A 19,396-nucleotide genomic window follows, 5' to 3' on the forward strand; every position below is an offset into this window, starting at 1 on the left:
TAATTAAACATCAGTTTTTGAATCCATATATAATACTACCATATAAACAGAACTATATATCTTAAGTTTGATAACTAACAGGGTCTGTGCCATGCATAGCTTGTTTTGGACAAATTTTGTTTATTCAAAAGATAAAATCCTGCTTAGGTTTAAGAATTATAGCTTTGTGATACTTGAAGCACCATCTGCCAAGAGGAAGAGGCTAAAGTGACTTGAATTATCAGCTGAATTAATGTGTTAATTCTCAAGTTAACACATGAACTTTAATGCATCACATACATTCTGTTTTATTTCACTGCACTTGTCCCATCCTATGCTGACTGGTATTCACAATGTGTTACTGGCTATCTAGACTTTTAGACATTGGTTTGTGTTGATTGCTTCCCCCTTTTTTCCCCATAATGGCTAAAACACACAAATCTGATTGTGGAAAGGCAGAAAAAAATAACACTATAGATCTCAGAATAAATTTATTTTTGTTTACTAATTTCCAAATGCAATTAAGTTGTCCATTTCAGATAGTCACGAAAATACACAACACTCAATAGATATGTTTGAACACTGTCACTGATCAAATTCAAGTACCGGTACTCATCACCATAAACAATGGTAGCTGAACCATATATAAGCATGTGATGAAGTTCACTGGTTGCCACATGCCAAAATCCAGAAATTCTACAGCACACAAGACTACTTGATTGGTATTATAACTGAGCAAAAATTTGTATAACAGGCAATTCTGATCACGTACAACTGACATGACATGCTAATGTGAACTCTGATCACACACAACTGACATGACATGCTAATGTGAACCCTGATCACACACAACTGACATGACCTGCTATTATGAACCCTGATCACATACAACTGACATGACGTGCTAATGTGAACCCTGATCACATACAACTGACATGACCTGCTAATGTGAACCCTGATCACACACAACTGACATGACCTGCTATTATGAACCCTGATCACATACAACTGACATGACGTGCTAATGTGAACCCTGATCACATACAACTGACATGACCTGCTAATGTGAACCCTGATCACATACAACTGACATGACCTGCTATTGTGAACCCTGATCACACACAACTGACATGACCTGCTATTATCAACCCTGATCACATACAACTGACATGACATGCTAATGTGAACTCTGATCACACACAACTGACATGACATGCTAATGTGAACCCTGATCACATACAACTGACATGACGTGCTAATGTGAACCCTGATCACATACAACTGACATGACCTGCTATTATGAACCCTGATCACATACAACTGACATGACGTGCTAATGTGAACCCTGATCACATACAACTGACATGACCTGCTATTGTGAACCCTGATCACACACAACTGACATGACGTGCTAAGGTGAACCCAGATCACACACAATTGACATGACCTGCTATTATCAACCCTGGTCACATACAACTGACATGACCTGCTATTATGAACCCTGATCACACACAACTGACATGACATGCTATTATGAACCCTGGTCACATACAACTGACATGATATGCTAATGTGAACCCTGATCACACACAACTGACATGACCTGCTAATGTGAACCCTGATCACACACAACTGACATGACATGCTAATGTGAACCCTGATCACATACAACTGACATGACATGCTAATGTGAACTCTGATCACACACAACTGGCATGACATGCTAATGTGAACCCTGATCACACACAACTGACATGATATGCTAATGTGAACCCTGATCACACACAACTGACATGACCTGCTAATGTGAACCCTGATCACATGCAAATGACATGACCTGCTAATGTTAACCCTGATCACATGCAACTGACATGACATGCTAATGTGAACCCTGATAATATACAACTGACATGACATGACATGCTAATGTGAACCCTGATCACATGCAACTGACATGATATGCTAATGTGAACCCTGATCACATACAACTGACATGACCTGCTAATGTGAACCCTGATCACACACAACTGACATGATATGCTAATGTGAACCCTGACCACATGCAAGTGACATGACCTGCAAATTTGAACCCTGGTCACATACAACTGACATGACCTGCGAATTTGAACCCTGGTCACATGCAAGTGACACCCTGATCACGCACAACTGACATGATATACTAATGAGAACTCTGAGCACACACAACTGACATGACCTGTTTATTATGTAACAACACAGTAACAAAAGTTTTGAAGTTATTAATTCATTGAAGTTATTGAACAAAAAGGTGGCATTATTGATAACAATTACAAACAAGCAGTCTCTTGACTGAGATAGCTCGGCTGTTAGCAATGCACATTTCAATTAAGAACTGAAGATATTATTAGAAAATTTGAAAACAAATTTGAGCGGTCTACATGTAGTACCTTATATATGTATAGTATCAAAGCAACCGTCTTGCTGTTTTCAACAAGAATTCAAAAATATAATTTTTCACCAAAAATGACTAAAACATATTTATCAAAATTAGAGAATTGAAGAAATGAACAAATCTGAGAGAGGTCCACATGTAGTACCTATATATGTAATATCAAAGCAATTGGACTTACAGTTTTAAACAAAAAGTCGAAAATATCACTTTTTATCAAAAATATTCACCAAAATTAGAGAATTAAAGATATCATTATGAAATGAACAAATCTGAGAGAGGTCCACATGTAGTACCTATATATGTATTATCAAAGCACTTGGACTTGCGGTTTTCAACAAGAAGTTGAAAATATCACTTTTTACCAAAAATTACAAAAATATTCACGAAAATTAGAGAATTGAAGATATCATCACGAAATGAACAAATCTAAGAGAGGTCTACTCAAGGCACATATACACCAAGTATCAAAGTATTCAGGCTTGTAGTTTTCAAGAAGAATTCGAAAAAGTAAAACATTGACACGGACGACACCGGACAATCACTCATATAATAAGCTCCGATCGACAAAGTTGACAGCGAAGCTGCTGAAAAAAAAAAATTTGAAGAAAACGAATTAAAATTGTATAATTCAAAAAAAAACGAATTAAAATATAGAAGCAACAAAAATTAAGGTTCTGACATATGGCATTTGATCTCTCATTCTTCCACTCGCATAGCACTGAAAGTTCTTTCCCAATAGACACGTTTAAAAAAATGTTCAATAATAACCAAAAATACATTTTTTAACAATTTAACTGAGAGTAACTGTGGTAAGCCAGGGAAATAACTTATCTATGTATGTCATCAGGGTTCATCTAGGCCAATATAACAAGTAAACTGAAATTTTGAATCAAAACTATATTTAAATTGTATTCTACAAGCCTTTGCAGCCGAGTGTTTTAACAGATGGAGCAGTCTGCAAAAGCAAAACAGCACTTGAGAAAAAATAGTGTTGGAAGGCCACCTTTGCATGCACTCGGTTTGGAGTAAGTTATTTATTATGTTTGCAAATTTAGACTGCAACAATTCTCCCCACGAGAAACCTACTCTAGTATTCTTATGGGATTTTGGAGATACAATGATATTGATTACAAGATAAATGATTTACTTCTTCACATTTCTACTGGGACCAGTGACTTTTGAATTTGTATCACTAGTAATCAGTCAAGTAGATTTTGACTTGTACTTTCTCAATTTTTGCATGATATTTTCACACAGGACACCTGTCATTCGTACTAAGGGACGATTTTATACTGACAAATTAGGTGACCAAGTATAATAAAGTTTGGAATGGAATTAGTTGAGTTATTGTGCACATATTAACAATTATTAACGATGACAGACATTTTTCCTTTGATGATACGGGCAAGGTAGAAATGACTGTTCTTCAAATCGTTCTGTGCCATTCATGTGCATAATGATGACTCATAATAATTACCATAACAGAAAATGAATGTGATTTCAATAAAGTAATTATTATTGTCACGAGGTGACTAGAAATGCTGTATGGATGCCTAGATACATATTATACTTGTGTAATTTAAGTGTCATACACCCCTTGTTGGAATGGTATGGTCCAGAGAACAGATCGTCTTGTCGGGAAATTTGAATACGAGGATGTGCACTTGGACATTGATACAATTTCGTCTTAGTGACCATAGTCTCAAAATTGAAATGGGTCGTCATAAAAAAAATCCCATTAAACAACAGGGTTTGTGACATGTGTAACAAAGGTCTAATTGAGGATGAAATGCATTGTCTGCTGGAATGCAACAAATATAATGAGTTGCGTACCAAACTGTTCAATAAAGCTAAAGATATTATCCCAGTATTTGAAAATAAACCTGCAGAGAAAAAAATCATGGAATTGTTACAGAATGAAAACGTTAATATACCAGTCGCACAGTTCATAAGTAAAAGCTTCGAAGTCAGGAAGCAGGGTCTTGACATCTTAATGCCTGCTGTCAATTTAGTAATTTTATATTAGTTAGTATTTTAGAGATTTTGTATTCTTTAGTAATTTAGTGATTGTATTTGTTATTTAGTATATTGTTTATATATATATTTTTTTCTCCTTGTACTTTGTGAACATTTTCTTTCCCTCCGGGGATTGTGTAAGAGTCAATAAGTAAATAAATAAATAGATAGATACCTATAAAACTACGCCTTCATCGCATGCTAGGGTCTATTCCATCTGGTTTAACCACGTTGGACATCATTGTCTGAAGCTCGTACTTCATTTATTTAATTCGTCAAATTATTATATAACTGCTGTAATTTTGTACTGCTTTGCCGTCATTCTATTGACGTGTTTTGCCCAATTAGGCTGGTCAGACGTTGGAAATTTAGCAATATCTAATGATTGGAACGGCGTCAGTTTAAACAATTAACTCGTACATTGTTTACACTTGGATGTAAACTCCATGTTACTGTACGGGCTCTAACCCATTGAGAGTTGGTTAACACACACAGGGTTTTAGTCCGACTTGTATTCCTGCTGGGATTTGAGCCTTGTGCGGTGTAACTTAATTAACATTGACCTTTAATCTGTTCCCGTTATACTTAATAAACCGTTAACTGCTAGTATATGATTGCGTCTGTTGTATGTTCACACTTGACTACACCAGGGTCACCAGTTATTGCTTGCTTGTTGTATACAAATATACAAGTCACAATTAATGCTAAAAAGTAGCAGTAGGGAAAAGAACCCACAACACAAGGGCAGTCTTTTTGGTAGCCACACTTGACTCCGCCTTGTGACAATTATAATCATATGCATATCGTCTGCCACGTGCGAGTCAAATAACAGTTCGTCTAATGAGGGCATGATTTCACTACAAGACGATCGAGTGGGTACGAACTGCAGTAGTCCTGCTGTGGTATCTTTAGACAATAATTGTGATATAATTTTAGTATTATTATATCTGATATTTGCCTTTGATATTCTAAAACGAGTACAGACTATGAATGGGATCAAGGGTGTTACTTTAAATTGGTATTCATCGAATTTAAAAGACAGAACTCAATTTGTTTGTACTGATGGTGTATCATCACAACCAAGGAACTGATGTATGGTGCGCCCAGGGTGCGCCACAGGGCAGTGTATTAGACCCAATCCTTTTTACTCTCTATTGTGCTCCCTTGGAAGATATCATGAAGAAACATTTGTTAAATTTCATGATGTATGCTGGTGATACACATTTATATATCATGTGTAAAAACGCTGAAATGTCTAGAGCTGTGATTGAGACGTGCATTGATGAAATTTGGAAATGGATGGTGTCAAACAGGTTGGTTTTGAATGACAGATAAACTGCAGAGATACACTTACACTTGTATGGTAAGAGTATTTATCATGCCGTCACATCAGTTCTGATTAAATCAATTCTTATCTAGTAAGGAATCTTGGGTTTCACATTTATAGTTTAGCTTTATCCTATAAACAAATATCAAATGTGTGTAAATCTCTTGTGCATTAAAACGCGTGTTTGAATGTAAATAAACAATGTATTTTACACGTGTTATGAGTCCCATATCGAACAGGACGTGGCGCGACGACTAAATCGTAGTAGTACTGAGCAGTTATTTCATGCTTTTATAACCCCCAGATTGAATTACTGCAATAATAATAATAATAAGATAATAATAATAATAATAATAATCATCTTTATTGTTATCGTATCCTCTATGGGATTTTGATAATAAAATACAATAAAGGTATAGCAATGAAAAAATAAAATAAAAAAATGAGATTAAAAGAGTATAAAACAAAGGTATTAATAAAATATAATAAATTAATTTATTAAGTAAATGTTTTTATTCATTTTGAGGCAGCTGGTAGTACTTTTTTCAAGTTGTTCTCCCTGATTTTAAAACAATCATCTATGTACTTAGCAATTTGAGGAGCTAATTTTTTACTACCATTGTTTAGTATTGCAACTATTTTTTCTTTGTCAGTTTTGGAGGTAGCATCAAATTTTTGAGAAGCTCATTTCTTTCATTTTTATAGAGACCGCATTTAAGAAGGAAGTGCTCTTCATTTTCTATTTTGTTTAATTGACAAAACTGACATTTTCTTTTTGAAATGTCAATGTTTTTATGTTTTCCAGTTTCAATTCCTAACACATGAGCACTAATACTTAGTTTGGTCATGGATGACCTGTGGAAGGGATTTTGCACAGTTTCGAAATATTTTTCAAAAAGTGAATTTTGTTTATAGATGTCTGTATGTGCGGAGTTTATTCTGATGTTTTGTTCCTTTATTATCATCATACATATGTTTGAAAGTTGGCTGCAAGCTTTTCAGAGACTGATTTAGGCAGCTTTTCATCCTTGTAATGGTTTTCTTCCCAAATGTGACTCATGTTTAAATGAGTCAACAGATTCTTTATACCAGATGTCCAATTATAGATGTTTAAATTATCTAAATAAATGCCGAGTCTATAGGCTTCTGAAAGAAGTGTGTTGTTCTTTGTTTGTTTTATTTTACACCAATATTTATTTTTTTGTTTTATACTAGTAATAGCTAATGGATATCTTCCTAGTTCTAGTAGACAAGCAAGATTGGTAGCTTTGCTGTTTACTCTTAAAAGAGATTTACAGAATTTTACATGCAATTTGTCCATAGGTGTTGTCTAATTATAGAAATCTTTTGCATGGTTGTTGTAATCAGTTGACCATATTTCACTGCAATAGAGCAGTATTGGTCTTACCACAGCATCAAACATTTGTATATGTACTTTTAATGGAACTGCAGTGTCGGAATACAAAATTTGTTTCATTTTGAAATAGGCTTTTAGAGCTCTATTTTTCAAGTCCTCTTGGGCTCTGTGGAGCTTCCCAGTTAGATTAAATTTGATTCCTAGGTAGGTATGGGAGGCTACATTTTCTAATTGCTAGCCAGAGATTGTAAATTTGAATTTATTGAGAACTCTGCCAGATTTGTTGAATATCATAATTTTTGATTTTGTTGTGTTAGTTTTTAAATTCCACTTTTTGCAGTATGTTTCCACACTGTTCATGGCATTCTGTAGGCCTAATTTAGATTGTGAAATCAGTACCAGGTCATCAGCATACATCAGGCCGGAAAGGTTATTACGGTATGTAAAAGAGTTGGTGGATCATTATTGGAGGATTCAATGTGACTTGTGATGTCATTAACAAATCTATTGAAGAGGAGAGGACTTAAGCCATCTCCCTGTCTGATAGCCTTTTTCACAGCAAAGGAGTTAGTTAATCTATTTTTAGCTTAACATAGCTACATGTAATTGAATTAAGATAGATTGCTTAATTACATTGTAGAATTTTCCGGAAATTTTGTACTTCTGTAGTTTATGGAAGAGGCCAAGATGCCAAATGGAGTCAAAGGCCTTTTTAAAATCTATGAAGCATGAAAAAATATATTTACCATTATTTTAGTATTTTGTTAAAAGTTGTTTAAAAACAAAAATGTGGTCAGATGTGCTAAAATTTGGCATGAAGCCAATCTGTTCTCTCATAATGATATCATTTTCTTTGATATATGTTGTTAACCTTTGTTTCAGGATTGCAGTAAAGAGCTTACTCAAACTGTTAAGAAGAGTTATTCCTCTATAGTTTCCTGGTTCAGATTTGATACCTTGTTTAAATACAGGGGTGATCATGCCTAAATTCCAAGTATTTGGAAATTTTCCACTGCTCAGTATTAAATTAAACAATTTTTGCAGTGGTGTAATCAGTGTATTTCTGCCTCCTTTTATCATCTCGTTAGTGATTTTGTCAACCCTAGGTGCTTTTTTATTTTTTAGTTTGCTTATTGCTGACTGAATCTCTAACTGAGATATAGCTTGGTTTAATATGATACTTGTAGTGTTTTCATCTTCCAGTTTTGTAATTTCTTTTTGAAGTGTTATATCATTTTCTACCTCATTTGTGTTTAGCATTTTGAAGTGTGTATACCATTTTTGTTCACTAATATTTTCATGATCATTGTTTTCTTGACTGCTTTTTAAATCATTTATCAAATCTCAATAGTCGTTAGGACGAAAATTGCCCATTTTTTCAAACTTACTCAATATATTTTTTTTAAACTCTCTTTTCATTTTTTTAATCAATTGTTTATATTTTCTTTTCTGGTTATATTATAGCACTTCATTCTTAATTCCTTATTGTTAGGATTGATACTTAATCTCCTGGAGATTGCTTTTAGGTCTCTTTTCATACTGCTAAGTTCTTTTCAGGCTACTATCAGCTGCCTCATGGTAAATGTTTGATAGTTGGCATGTTGCTTCATCAACAGCCTGCTGAGAGGCAGCAAAATCAGTAATATTGAATTTATCAACGTACACAGATTTTTACTTTGCAATGCGTCACTGAAAAGCAACTTTGAATTTTCATCCCAATAATAAGAGAATTTTAGTTGCTGAACATTTCCATGTTCATAGTCATGATAATTATCATTGTCGGTTATACATGTATTCATCAGGGCATTGGTCTGAAGATGGAAGGACATCTGACAGTGATCTGATAGGTCTAAATTTAGTGAATTTATATGAAAAAAATAATGTTTTTGAATAGATTGTTACTCACAATAGTGTAGTCGACAATACTATTACCTTTGTTTTGAAAACAAGTGAATTTACCAGTTAGGTCACCAATACACCTACCATTTAGAATAATCAGGTCAGTGCTAATACAAAGATCCAGCAATTGACTTCCATATTGGTTTTTAATTGCTAAATCTTGTGAAGCTCTTACTTTAAATTGGGTGTTTGTATCAGTGGAGGATTGTTTCACAGTGTAGTCAAAAAAAGCCACATCTTTTTCATTTTTTGTTCGTGCATTGAATTCACCTGTCAGTATCACAGATCCTGATTTTGAGTACCTACTGATGTCTTTTTCTAGTAATTCAAAAAGGTTAGAGTCCTTCCAGTTGAAAATACTGGAGGCTTGAGGACTTAGATATAAAGCGCACAAGAAGATATCCTCATCAAGTTTAAAAAATTCCTTGTCTAGACAGACCCAAATGAAATCGTCACTACTACTAGGCATTTGTTTTATGCCTTGTCTATAGATGTTTTTGTAATACACCGCAATTCAACCAGAGTTAGAGCGGGCTTTATGTATTTGTTTCCTGACGGAATGAAAGTGGTTGTAGTTAGGAATTTCAATCTGGGAATTACTGTTAGTTTTCGTCTCTATCAGACTGAAAAAATCAAAATCTCTAATATTATCTAAAAAGTCTACATCTCTAATTTTCTGAGCTAAACTACCACAAATGTTCCAGGTAGAAAATTTTAAAAAAGATTTCAAGACTGGATTACTATTCATTGTACTCAAAAAAGGATAAATAAAGAGTAAGATTAAACAAATAAATAAACTGGCAAATAACGATAAATGCAAGAATAGATATAATGTGTCAGATACATTATACTAGGTCTAGTTAAAATATGTTAAGGTTTACCTAATTTAGTGTAGCAGGTAAGTCCAGATATTTATTAATTACATGAGCTGATAATGTTCATGATACTTGTAAACAAATTGTAATTGTCTATATATCCATCTTCCTGATTATCAAATTGTCCGCCTTCAGCTTTTTCAAAATTCCGCAGCTTGATTGGTTACTCTTTCTCATAATCACGAGCACATAACTCTTGTTCTGCAAAATCTTCTCTGGTTACCTGGTTACCTGTTTCCCAGCGTATTGTTATTAAGGTTTTAATGTTTGTACATAAGATGGCGCTTCATTGTGTAAAATGTTATCTATCCGACCTAATTACTGTTTTAATATCTTATTTTTCTAAATGTATTTTGATAACTTTTTTATGTAAAGCGCATTGAGATTATATGTTTCATGTAATGCACTATATAAGAATTAAAAATAACAAGCCATGCATGGCACAGTCCCCGTTAGTTATCAAATTTAAGATATATTGTTTTGTTTATAGTAATATAGTTGGAATATGACTATGTCCAGGAATATGATTTTTTAACATTAAAATGATTGACATTTGTATCTGATCATCAAACAAGTACTTGTCCATATTGAGAGATATTGCTCTGGAACAGCATTCAAAATCAGCCATTTTGAATACATGTATATATAAAACATGATGTATAACGAATATAATCAGTCAAAGCATTTAAGAGATATAGCTTTAGAATCCCAATCATTAAAGCAAAATGGCCGTCAGTCAGCCATTTTGAATCCAATCTGAAAAATAAAATGACGTGCATCAGGAACTCGTCTAATATATGTACCAAGTTTGAACGAAATCCATCCATAAATGCCAGAAATGCTTGATATTTGATAATTTTTTAGCACAAAAAAGGCCACCATTTAGACATTTTGAATAGGATCGTCAAACCAATATATCTGTCTATCTATGACATCATGTATAATGAATATTTAAAATTTGAATATAATCAGTGAAAGCAAGTCAGAGATATGGCACAAGAGCCACATTCATTAAAACAAAATGGCCGCCAGTCGGCTATTTTGAATCTTATCTGAAAAACAAAATTATTTTGTCCCACAACGTCTAATGTATATACCAAGTTTGCACAAAATCCATCTGTAAACAGCTGAGAAATGCTTGATTTTTAGAATTTTTTAGCACAAAAATGGCCGCCATTCGACCATCTTGAATCAAATTGTGAAACAAAATTATGTGCATCAAGGTCCTATAATGTCTAATGTATATACCAAGTTTGAACAAAATCCATCTGTAAACAGCCGAGAAATGCTTGGTTTTGATGATTTTTAGCACAAAAATGGCCGCCATTCGGCCATCTTGAATCAGATCGTGAAACACATTGATGTGCATATGTATAATATCATGTATGATGTATGTGTGAAGTTTGATTGTGATTGGTCCAGGCATTTCTAAGATACAGGTCCGGACGCCTGCACGCACGGACGGACACACAGAGGTCAAAACATAATCTGTCTGCAAACACTACGGATTAAGAATTTTAGCACATGCTGACGAGATCCTGTAACATGAACGTCGTACATGTTTAAAATACAGTTAATGACCACCTTTAAACATTACATGCATGTGACCCACAAGACTATTTAGATTTTTTAGTCACAGTGAATTATGTGTATGTACGTTAAATTCACAATATAAGTACAAGTGAGTAATGTCCTAAGTTCCATGTATGTTGAGCTGGGCAAGGATGTATAAATGACAGGTTTGTTCTTTCCATGCTATACATAGAAGCTTGTGTAAATACAAATTGTGTGACCACCTGTTCATTATCATGAAAAAGTCCGGGAGAGGGCTTGTAGTTTCGCCTTCGTCAGTCCGTTCGGAGTGATTTCTCGGAGATGGGTGGACTGATTTTTTGAAACGTGGTACAAAGACATAGTGGTCAACCATACATGTGCATGTCAATTTATTTTCCGATTCGACTTAATATAGCCGACTGGCGGCGATTTTCAATGCCAAAATTCAGTCAAATTCGGTCCTTGTGTGTCCATCGTAATTTCTGAGATGGCTTGACCGATTTTGTTGAGACTTGTTACAAAGACAAAGGGACCACCCATACAGATGCACGTTGTTTTACTTTTTTGAAATGATTAAATATGGCAGACTGGCAGCCATTTTGATTGTTAATCATGGCTTTTGTCTGTCCATTGATATTTCTCAGATGCCTTGACTGATTTCAATGATACTAGGTACAAAGACAGTGATACATATTCACATGGATTTATTTCCTGATTTGATCAAATATGGCTGCCTGGCGGCCATATTGAATGTCAAAATCCTGTAAAATCACGTTTTTTTGGGAGTGTCCATCATTTCTTAGAGATGCCTAGACCGATTTTGCTGAGACTTGCTACAAAGACAGAGCGACTACTGGTACAGATGCACATTTGAGCTCATTTGCATATTTAATTATTAATTTGAATTCTTGTTAATATCTTTTGAACTAATAGTCCAAATCAGACCAAACTTGGTAGAGACTTCTTGATTTGTTAATATAAGATATATGCTATGCAATATTGAGTTTCAATTTAATTAATGAACTCATTTGCATATTTAATGAATTTTGGTTGATATTTTGTGAACTAATTGTCCGAATGAGACCAAACCCATTGGTATACTTACTTGATCTGTCAATATAAGATGTGTGGTATGCATCATTGACTTTTAACATAATTAATGAGCTAATTTGAATATTTAATGAATTTTGAGTTTTATCTTCATGAATTTGCTATTTCATATAGACTCAATTGAATTTCCATTAAAATCGATGTAAATTTTACCAAATTTGATAGAGATGTCCTAGCTGTTAACCTTGAGTAACATACTTTTGATTTTCATCTTAATCTTCCTACCCGATTCTATACATATACATTCAAACTTGTTATGGCGGGCAGGTATAAATGTCACAATTCATGCAATCCTTTGGATTTGTGTAGTTGTCTTCAAATCAGTCACACACAAAAACTGAGGTAACCTACATGTATATAGGTTGTGATTCACATTAACACACAAACTTACACACACATATTCAATGAACTGAATAATTCTTTCATATTTACAATCAAAATTTATACTAAACTAGTGAAAATGCATATGACATGTCAACCACAAGATACAAATGAACAACCACAAGATACAAATGATAGAGAAAGGTCGTCATACTAGACCAAAAACAAAAGCGAATGAAGCAAAGTTTATATAAACAAAAGTGCCATTTTGTAAACCAGTGTCAACAGTATATTTATTTTTGTTTCTTAGAATAGTATTTGACTATGTTCTATTCAAAATGAATAATGTCAATAAATTATATTACGTCCGTGCATGCATCCGGTCCTATATCTTAGATATGCCTGCACCAATTACATTCAAACTTCACACATACAGCACATTCTACATATGCACATCCATTGGTTTCACGATCTGATTTTTGAGGCCACCATTTCAATTGTGTATAGTTTGTATAGTAAACAAAAGGTTCGTACATGTCTAAAGTAACTGGGTCACTATCAGTCACAATGTAATCTGGGTAACTATGACATCACCGAACAAGGAGACCCCCTCAGTGCATGTGCAAAGATAAAGAAAGTATGAATGAAAAAAAAATACAAACAAAGAATTTAGAGCTCTCTGGAACTAATTAGTGAGAATTTTATTTAATTGCTGCCTTGAATCCTTGTGAGATGGTATGTCAAGTGAGATTAAACTCAAATCAATTAACATCAGTCAACTGCTGTAAATATTTAACATTCTGTTACTATACAATCATGGTATATTACTCAAAGCTTATCGTGCAATAGGAAAGATACTCCATGGTTCACAGCCTTTAACTGGATATCCAGCAGTATCAGTATACACATCAGTGTAAAGTTCATTCACAGATATTTCTGGATCCGACTTTGCTTTCTGTACGGCATCCTCCACTTCTTTACGAACATCCAAGTCAATTTTCTAAAAAAAACACAAGAGAAAATGCATGAAAAAACAACTTTTAAGGTCGAAGTTACACAAAAGTAAAAATATTGCCATTTTCTTTATTTTTTCACATATTTTGTATATCATGTTTCAAGGATTAAGAAAAGGAATTAAAAATATATGGTTGTCCTTCTCGGTTTGGAATAAAAAACAATCAATGAAATACAGTGTAAATAGCATGTTTTAATCATGTATGTAAGGGGTCTCCGACGCAACGCGATTGTGCGACTCGAAGAGCACGATTCCCATTGGTTGGTTGATCATAAAGTGTGAATCCCAAAAAAGTTTGAAATGGCTATTTCTCCGACTGCTCGCGAACTACCGTAAACAAGTACATATGTAAGTACCGGCGACATGCCACACTGTACAGTGATCGGCAAGCACATGGAAGACAAGTTGTGGAACCAAACAAATGTCACATGGTTCACGGTGATTCGTATAGTGTATGTGCACGTTGGTGTGACTACAATTTACAGTGTGTAACGTTATTTTGTATTATATGTTTTTAAATATAAGCCTAACTAGTCAAGAAAGACTAACTGATCTTTTACCAAAAATATAAATGGGCACCATCAATAATCGCTCAGAAGTAATGATTTATGGATTAAATTTTCCCACTGTTTGTAGTAAACTAGGATTACATATTCTATAACTCCTGGTTACCCTACATTGTGACAGAAAAGGTTCATTAAAGCCATTAAAGATAAACAAGTTTGTATAACAATGTTACAATCAGAATGTAGTTTTCTATATGATAAAAGGTCTTTTTTCAAATGTCATTACAATTTGTTGTGTTCATACAACAAAAAGAGCCTATGATACGTACTTATACCCTTGGTCATGTGACCAACTGTTCTGTCCATACATTTATAACTGTAAATCCACACATGGCTCATTACGCTATTATGGATTCTAACGGATGAAAAATCTTTCCCATGAGCAAATTACCCTATGTTCATCACTGTGCATGGAGTCAAACTGACTGCTGAATCATTCAATTTTACCATTTTTCATGGTACAAGTCCAAAACACTTTGACAAAGACTTTTTGGGGAATTCTGTCAATCTTAGATTTTAATTTATAACATGATTGAAAGGGAGATACCAGAAAAACACATTTGTATGTAATTGAGTAATGAATTGTAACTATTAATATTGAGCGACAGGAAGGTGTTTGAATAACCCTGCTACAATCCTACACCATGTGACTGTTAATTCACTAGACCTGCTACAATCCTACACCATGTGACTGTTAATTCACTAGACCTGCTACAATCCTACACCATGTGACTGTTAATTCACTAGACCTGCTACAATCCTACACCATGTGACTGTTAATTCACTAGACCTGCTACAATCCTACACCATGTGACTGTTAATTCACTAGACCTGCTTCAATCCTACACCATGTGACTGTTAATTCACTAGAACTGCTACTATCCTACACCATGTAACTGTTAATTCACTAGACCTGCTACTATCCTACACCATGTAACTGTTAATTCACTAGACCTGCTACTATCCTACACCATGTAACTGTTAATTCACTAGACCTGCTACAATCCTACACCATGTGACTGTTAATTTACTAGACCTGCTACAATCCAACACCATGTGACTGTTAATTCACTAGACCTGCTACAATCCTACACCATGTAACTGTTAATTCACTAGACCTGCTACTATCCTACACCATGTGACTGTTAATTCACTAGACCTGCTACAATCCTACACCATGTGACTGTTAATTCACTAGACCTGCTACAATCCTACACCATGTGACTGTTAATTCACTAGACCTGCTACAATCCTACACCATGTAACTGTTAATTCACTAGACCTGCTACAATCTTACACCATGTAACTGTTAATTCACTAGACCTGCTACAATCCTACACCATGTGACTGTTAATTCACTAGACCTGCTACAATCCTACACCATGTGACTGTTAATTCACTAGACCTGCTACTATCCTACACCATGTAACTGTTAATTCACTAGACCTGCTACAATCCTACACCATGTAACTGTTAATTCACTAGACCTGCTACAATCCTACACCATGTGACTGTTAATTCACTAGACCTGCTACAATCCTACACCATGTGACTGTTAGTTCACTAAACTGATGAAAGTGACAATGTCATTGTTTTAATATAATTTTGTTTACTAATAACAATGAATGAACAATCTCCAGTTCTGACATGAAATGATAAATCCTTGAAAGTTTATTTAATATTCTAATTGATTGTGAGATGAATGTGATCTGAATGTTTTATGGGACCAATCCAGTTTTACAAAAAATCCACCAAGTAACTTTGTTAATTATTGGATAAAATGAAATATACCGGTACCTTCAACTCATCAATAGTAGCCAGTCCATTTGATGTTATACGTTGCCTGAAACCAGTGATTGGATCCCGTGATTGACGTACTTCTTTAATCTCCTCACGTGTACGATAACTTGTACCTGGATCACTCATACTGTGACCTCCGTAGCGATACGTGGCAACTTCAAGCACCATAGGACCCTGCATTAAATATAGGAGAATTTACTAATTTAGCCATATTAGTTTGAATCACGAAAAAAATATGACGTGCACCTATAACCCAAAATGTATGATCAACATATCAACTTTGCTCTAAATTGGCCTAGTCATCTCTGAGAAACAGCTTCGGGCATGTAAAAAATGACTATTTAACGCTTTTACAGAAAATTTTGGCGTCAGTCAGCCATATTGAATCAAATCACAAAAATCATGTTGGTGCAGATGTACATGTATCTCTTGGTATACTATCTTTGTACAAAATTTAAACAGAAACATTCATTGCATTCAAGATAAAGTAGCATGGGTGCCATGAAAAACAAGATGGCCGCCAGTCGGCCATATTTGTTTGAATCACGAAAAAAAAATGATGTGCACCTACAACCCAATACAGTATTCATTCCGCCCAACCTCTCGATTTTACCACTTTTTTCCCGACCGCTTATCGCCTAATTTCCAACCGTTGGCTGCTTTCCGATTTGAAAACAACCGCTTTTTTTCCGCTCCTGCTATGACTGGCTTCAGAAACATCGTCGGCTTGCCAACCGACCGCTGGAGTAACGATGATCGTACATTGTATGTATAAACTTATGTTTTTATTCGTAATAAATTTAGGTTTTAATGACGATTCAAAATACAATGCGTATTGCTTCTCTATATTGGAAAGGGGGACAAATACGCCTTCAAATGGCTTGACACATTGTAACGTTTGCTACGCAAGTCGAACTGTGACCTGTATTTACATATTTACATCCTTGTGTGCGTAGTTCAAGCAGCTATATAACTGGTCAATCGTGATATGTATTGAGTACGGTACTAGTATTTGTGTGTTGTGTTTCTGTGTACGATTTCGACTAAATTTATTACAAATGGCGCTCAAAATAATTTGACACTTATTTTTTTCACAGTCTTACTATTCCTGCAGATTGTTATAGGTGCCACGGATTTACAAAACTACAACTTGACCCGTGTTAAACCCAAACCATGCGTGCATGGCAACCGTCACCCTAGACACGGTTACTCAACGAATACCGTACTCTACAGTAGACATTTTACGCTCTCCACCAAAAATAGATGGTTTTATTTCATATTAGTTGTGTCTGTGTCAGTGCCGTATTTGATTTCACATGTTTGGTTCGATCTTGTTTATGGTGGACATTATTACTACGCATATGTATTATTTACCAATTTTATATGGCAGTGTGATCTACCCTATTTTTTTAACAGTCGTTCTATAAAAACAAAAATGATACACTTGTACACGAAACAATAGGTAATGAACTGTAAATGCTAGCGGTTGTGCTGTCAGGCGAGCGAGCGTGCACGCGAGCGGATACTTTCGGATTTGCACGGTCGAAAAAAAAAGCGGAAATTATCCGGTCGAATTGAACAAAGCGAGCGTAAAAAAAGCGATCGAAATCCGGAAGTGGGCGGGAGGTTGGGCAAAATGAGTACTGTAAGTATGATCGTCATACCAACTTTGATCTAAATCGGCCTAGCCATCTCCGAAAAACTGCTGCGTCACGTTTAGGTATCAGAAATAGCAAATTTTACATCCAAAATGGCTGACAGTCGCGCATATGTAAGACATTATGTATTGTCTTCATGTAAAGTTTGAATGAAATACATCAATGGGTGTCCGAGATATAGCTCCGGACATACGTACGTACGGACGGACGGACGGACAGACAGACCGAACCCAAATTAATTTGTCCGAACGGGTACTAAAAACTAACAAACAAACATGCATGCATCGGGTCCTATACTGCCCAATTTTTATATCGAGTTTGAATATGAGATCAGGGAGTGGAATGGCAGAAATGCTTGATAAATTTGTAACATAAAAATGGCCACCATTCAGCCATCTTGAATTTGATCATCAAATGAATGCTGTCTATCGTTGATTTCAACCAAACCATGGGCTTCCATGACCAAACCAAATGACCTTTTTTTCAGGGCCACTAAATCCCCCAAAAGGAGATATACCACACAAAACAACATACGCACATAAGAATAATAAATGTAACAAGTTATATATATATTTTGAACTGATCAGTCAAGGTGCATGTCAAAAATATAGCTCTGAAACAGAATTTTGTTAAAATAAAATAGACTCTAGTCAACCAATTTGAATCTAATCTGAGATCCGGCTCCAAAATGGTAGAAATGTTTAATTTTGATGAATTTTTACCATGAATGGACAGTATTCAGCCATCTTGAGTCAAATTGCAAAACCAACAGAAGTGTATATGTATCCCAAGATGCATGATGTATGTGTGAAGTTTGAATGTAATCTGTCGAGCATGTCTGAAATATAGGAGATGCATGCACGTCAAAACTACTGTACTTGACCACGTTAACGCACTCACCCCCCACTTTTGCAAATTTTTTATTCAAGTCACATTCAGCAAAGCACCCACTCCTTCAAAATGCCACTAATTTAAAACTTTGATCCTTGCTTAACGAATACTGGTAATCATTTTTATATGATACAGCATGGATAACGACTATGTTATGAATGTGTAGACCACAGTATTCTACAATGACAATTCACTTCCGCATTGCGTTACAAGAAAGTCTTCGGGATTTCCGAAGAATTGCGTTTGTACAACACAGAATTCTGATTGGTTGATAACAGACTCAACCCGTTAGGTCAAAGGACGTTTTTGCAGGTCAAATCATGCAAATTCATCATGGCGGAAAGTGGTTTTTCATTGTGAGTTTGCGTACGATCCGACACATTCGTCAGTGGAGATAATGATGACAATTTTGACTTTGATTGTGTTCCAACAGACTCTAATATTTTTAATTTTGTAAATTCAGGTGGTACGTAATTAATATTGTAATAAAAATTGCATATTGTTTTGTTTCAATGGCGACGCAACTAATTTCATAATTTTATTTTCTCTCAAAGACATAATATCCCCCTCAATCTGTCACATGGTGAATTAAAATTG

The 19,396-nt window shown here is 34.9% G+C and overlaps 1 protein-coding gene across 1 annotated transcript in view; it reads right to left on the reverse strand.

Annotated features, from left to right (window-relative positions):
- Nucleotides 1–13,537: 13,537 nt before the first annotated feature.
- The window catches only part of LOC144364044 (pyruvate dehydrogenase E1 component subunit alpha, mitochondrial-like), a 53,505-nt gene continuing 47,646 nt past the window's right edge, over nt 13,538–19,396 (reverse strand). Inside the window, exons 8-9 of the mRNA XM_085505608.1 lie at nt 16,248–16,424; nt 13,538–13,869 (exon numbers count right to left, since the gene is read on the reverse strand). Coding sequence (XP_085361734.1) covers nt 13,705–13,869; nt 16,248–16,424 — 342 coding nt within the window. The 3' untranslated portion in view covers nt 13,538–13,704. The remainder of the gene's footprint in view (nt 13,870–16,247; nt 16,425–19,396) is intronic.

This window comes from Saccoglossus kowalevskii, chromosome 11 (genome assembly GCF_978046115.1).
Source record: "Saccoglossus kowalevskii chromosome 11, keSacKowa6.1, whole genome shotgun sequence".
Classification (NCBI taxonomy): domain Eukaryota; kingdom Metazoa; phylum Hemichordata; class Enteropneusta; family Harrimaniidae; genus Saccoglossus; species Saccoglossus kowalevskii.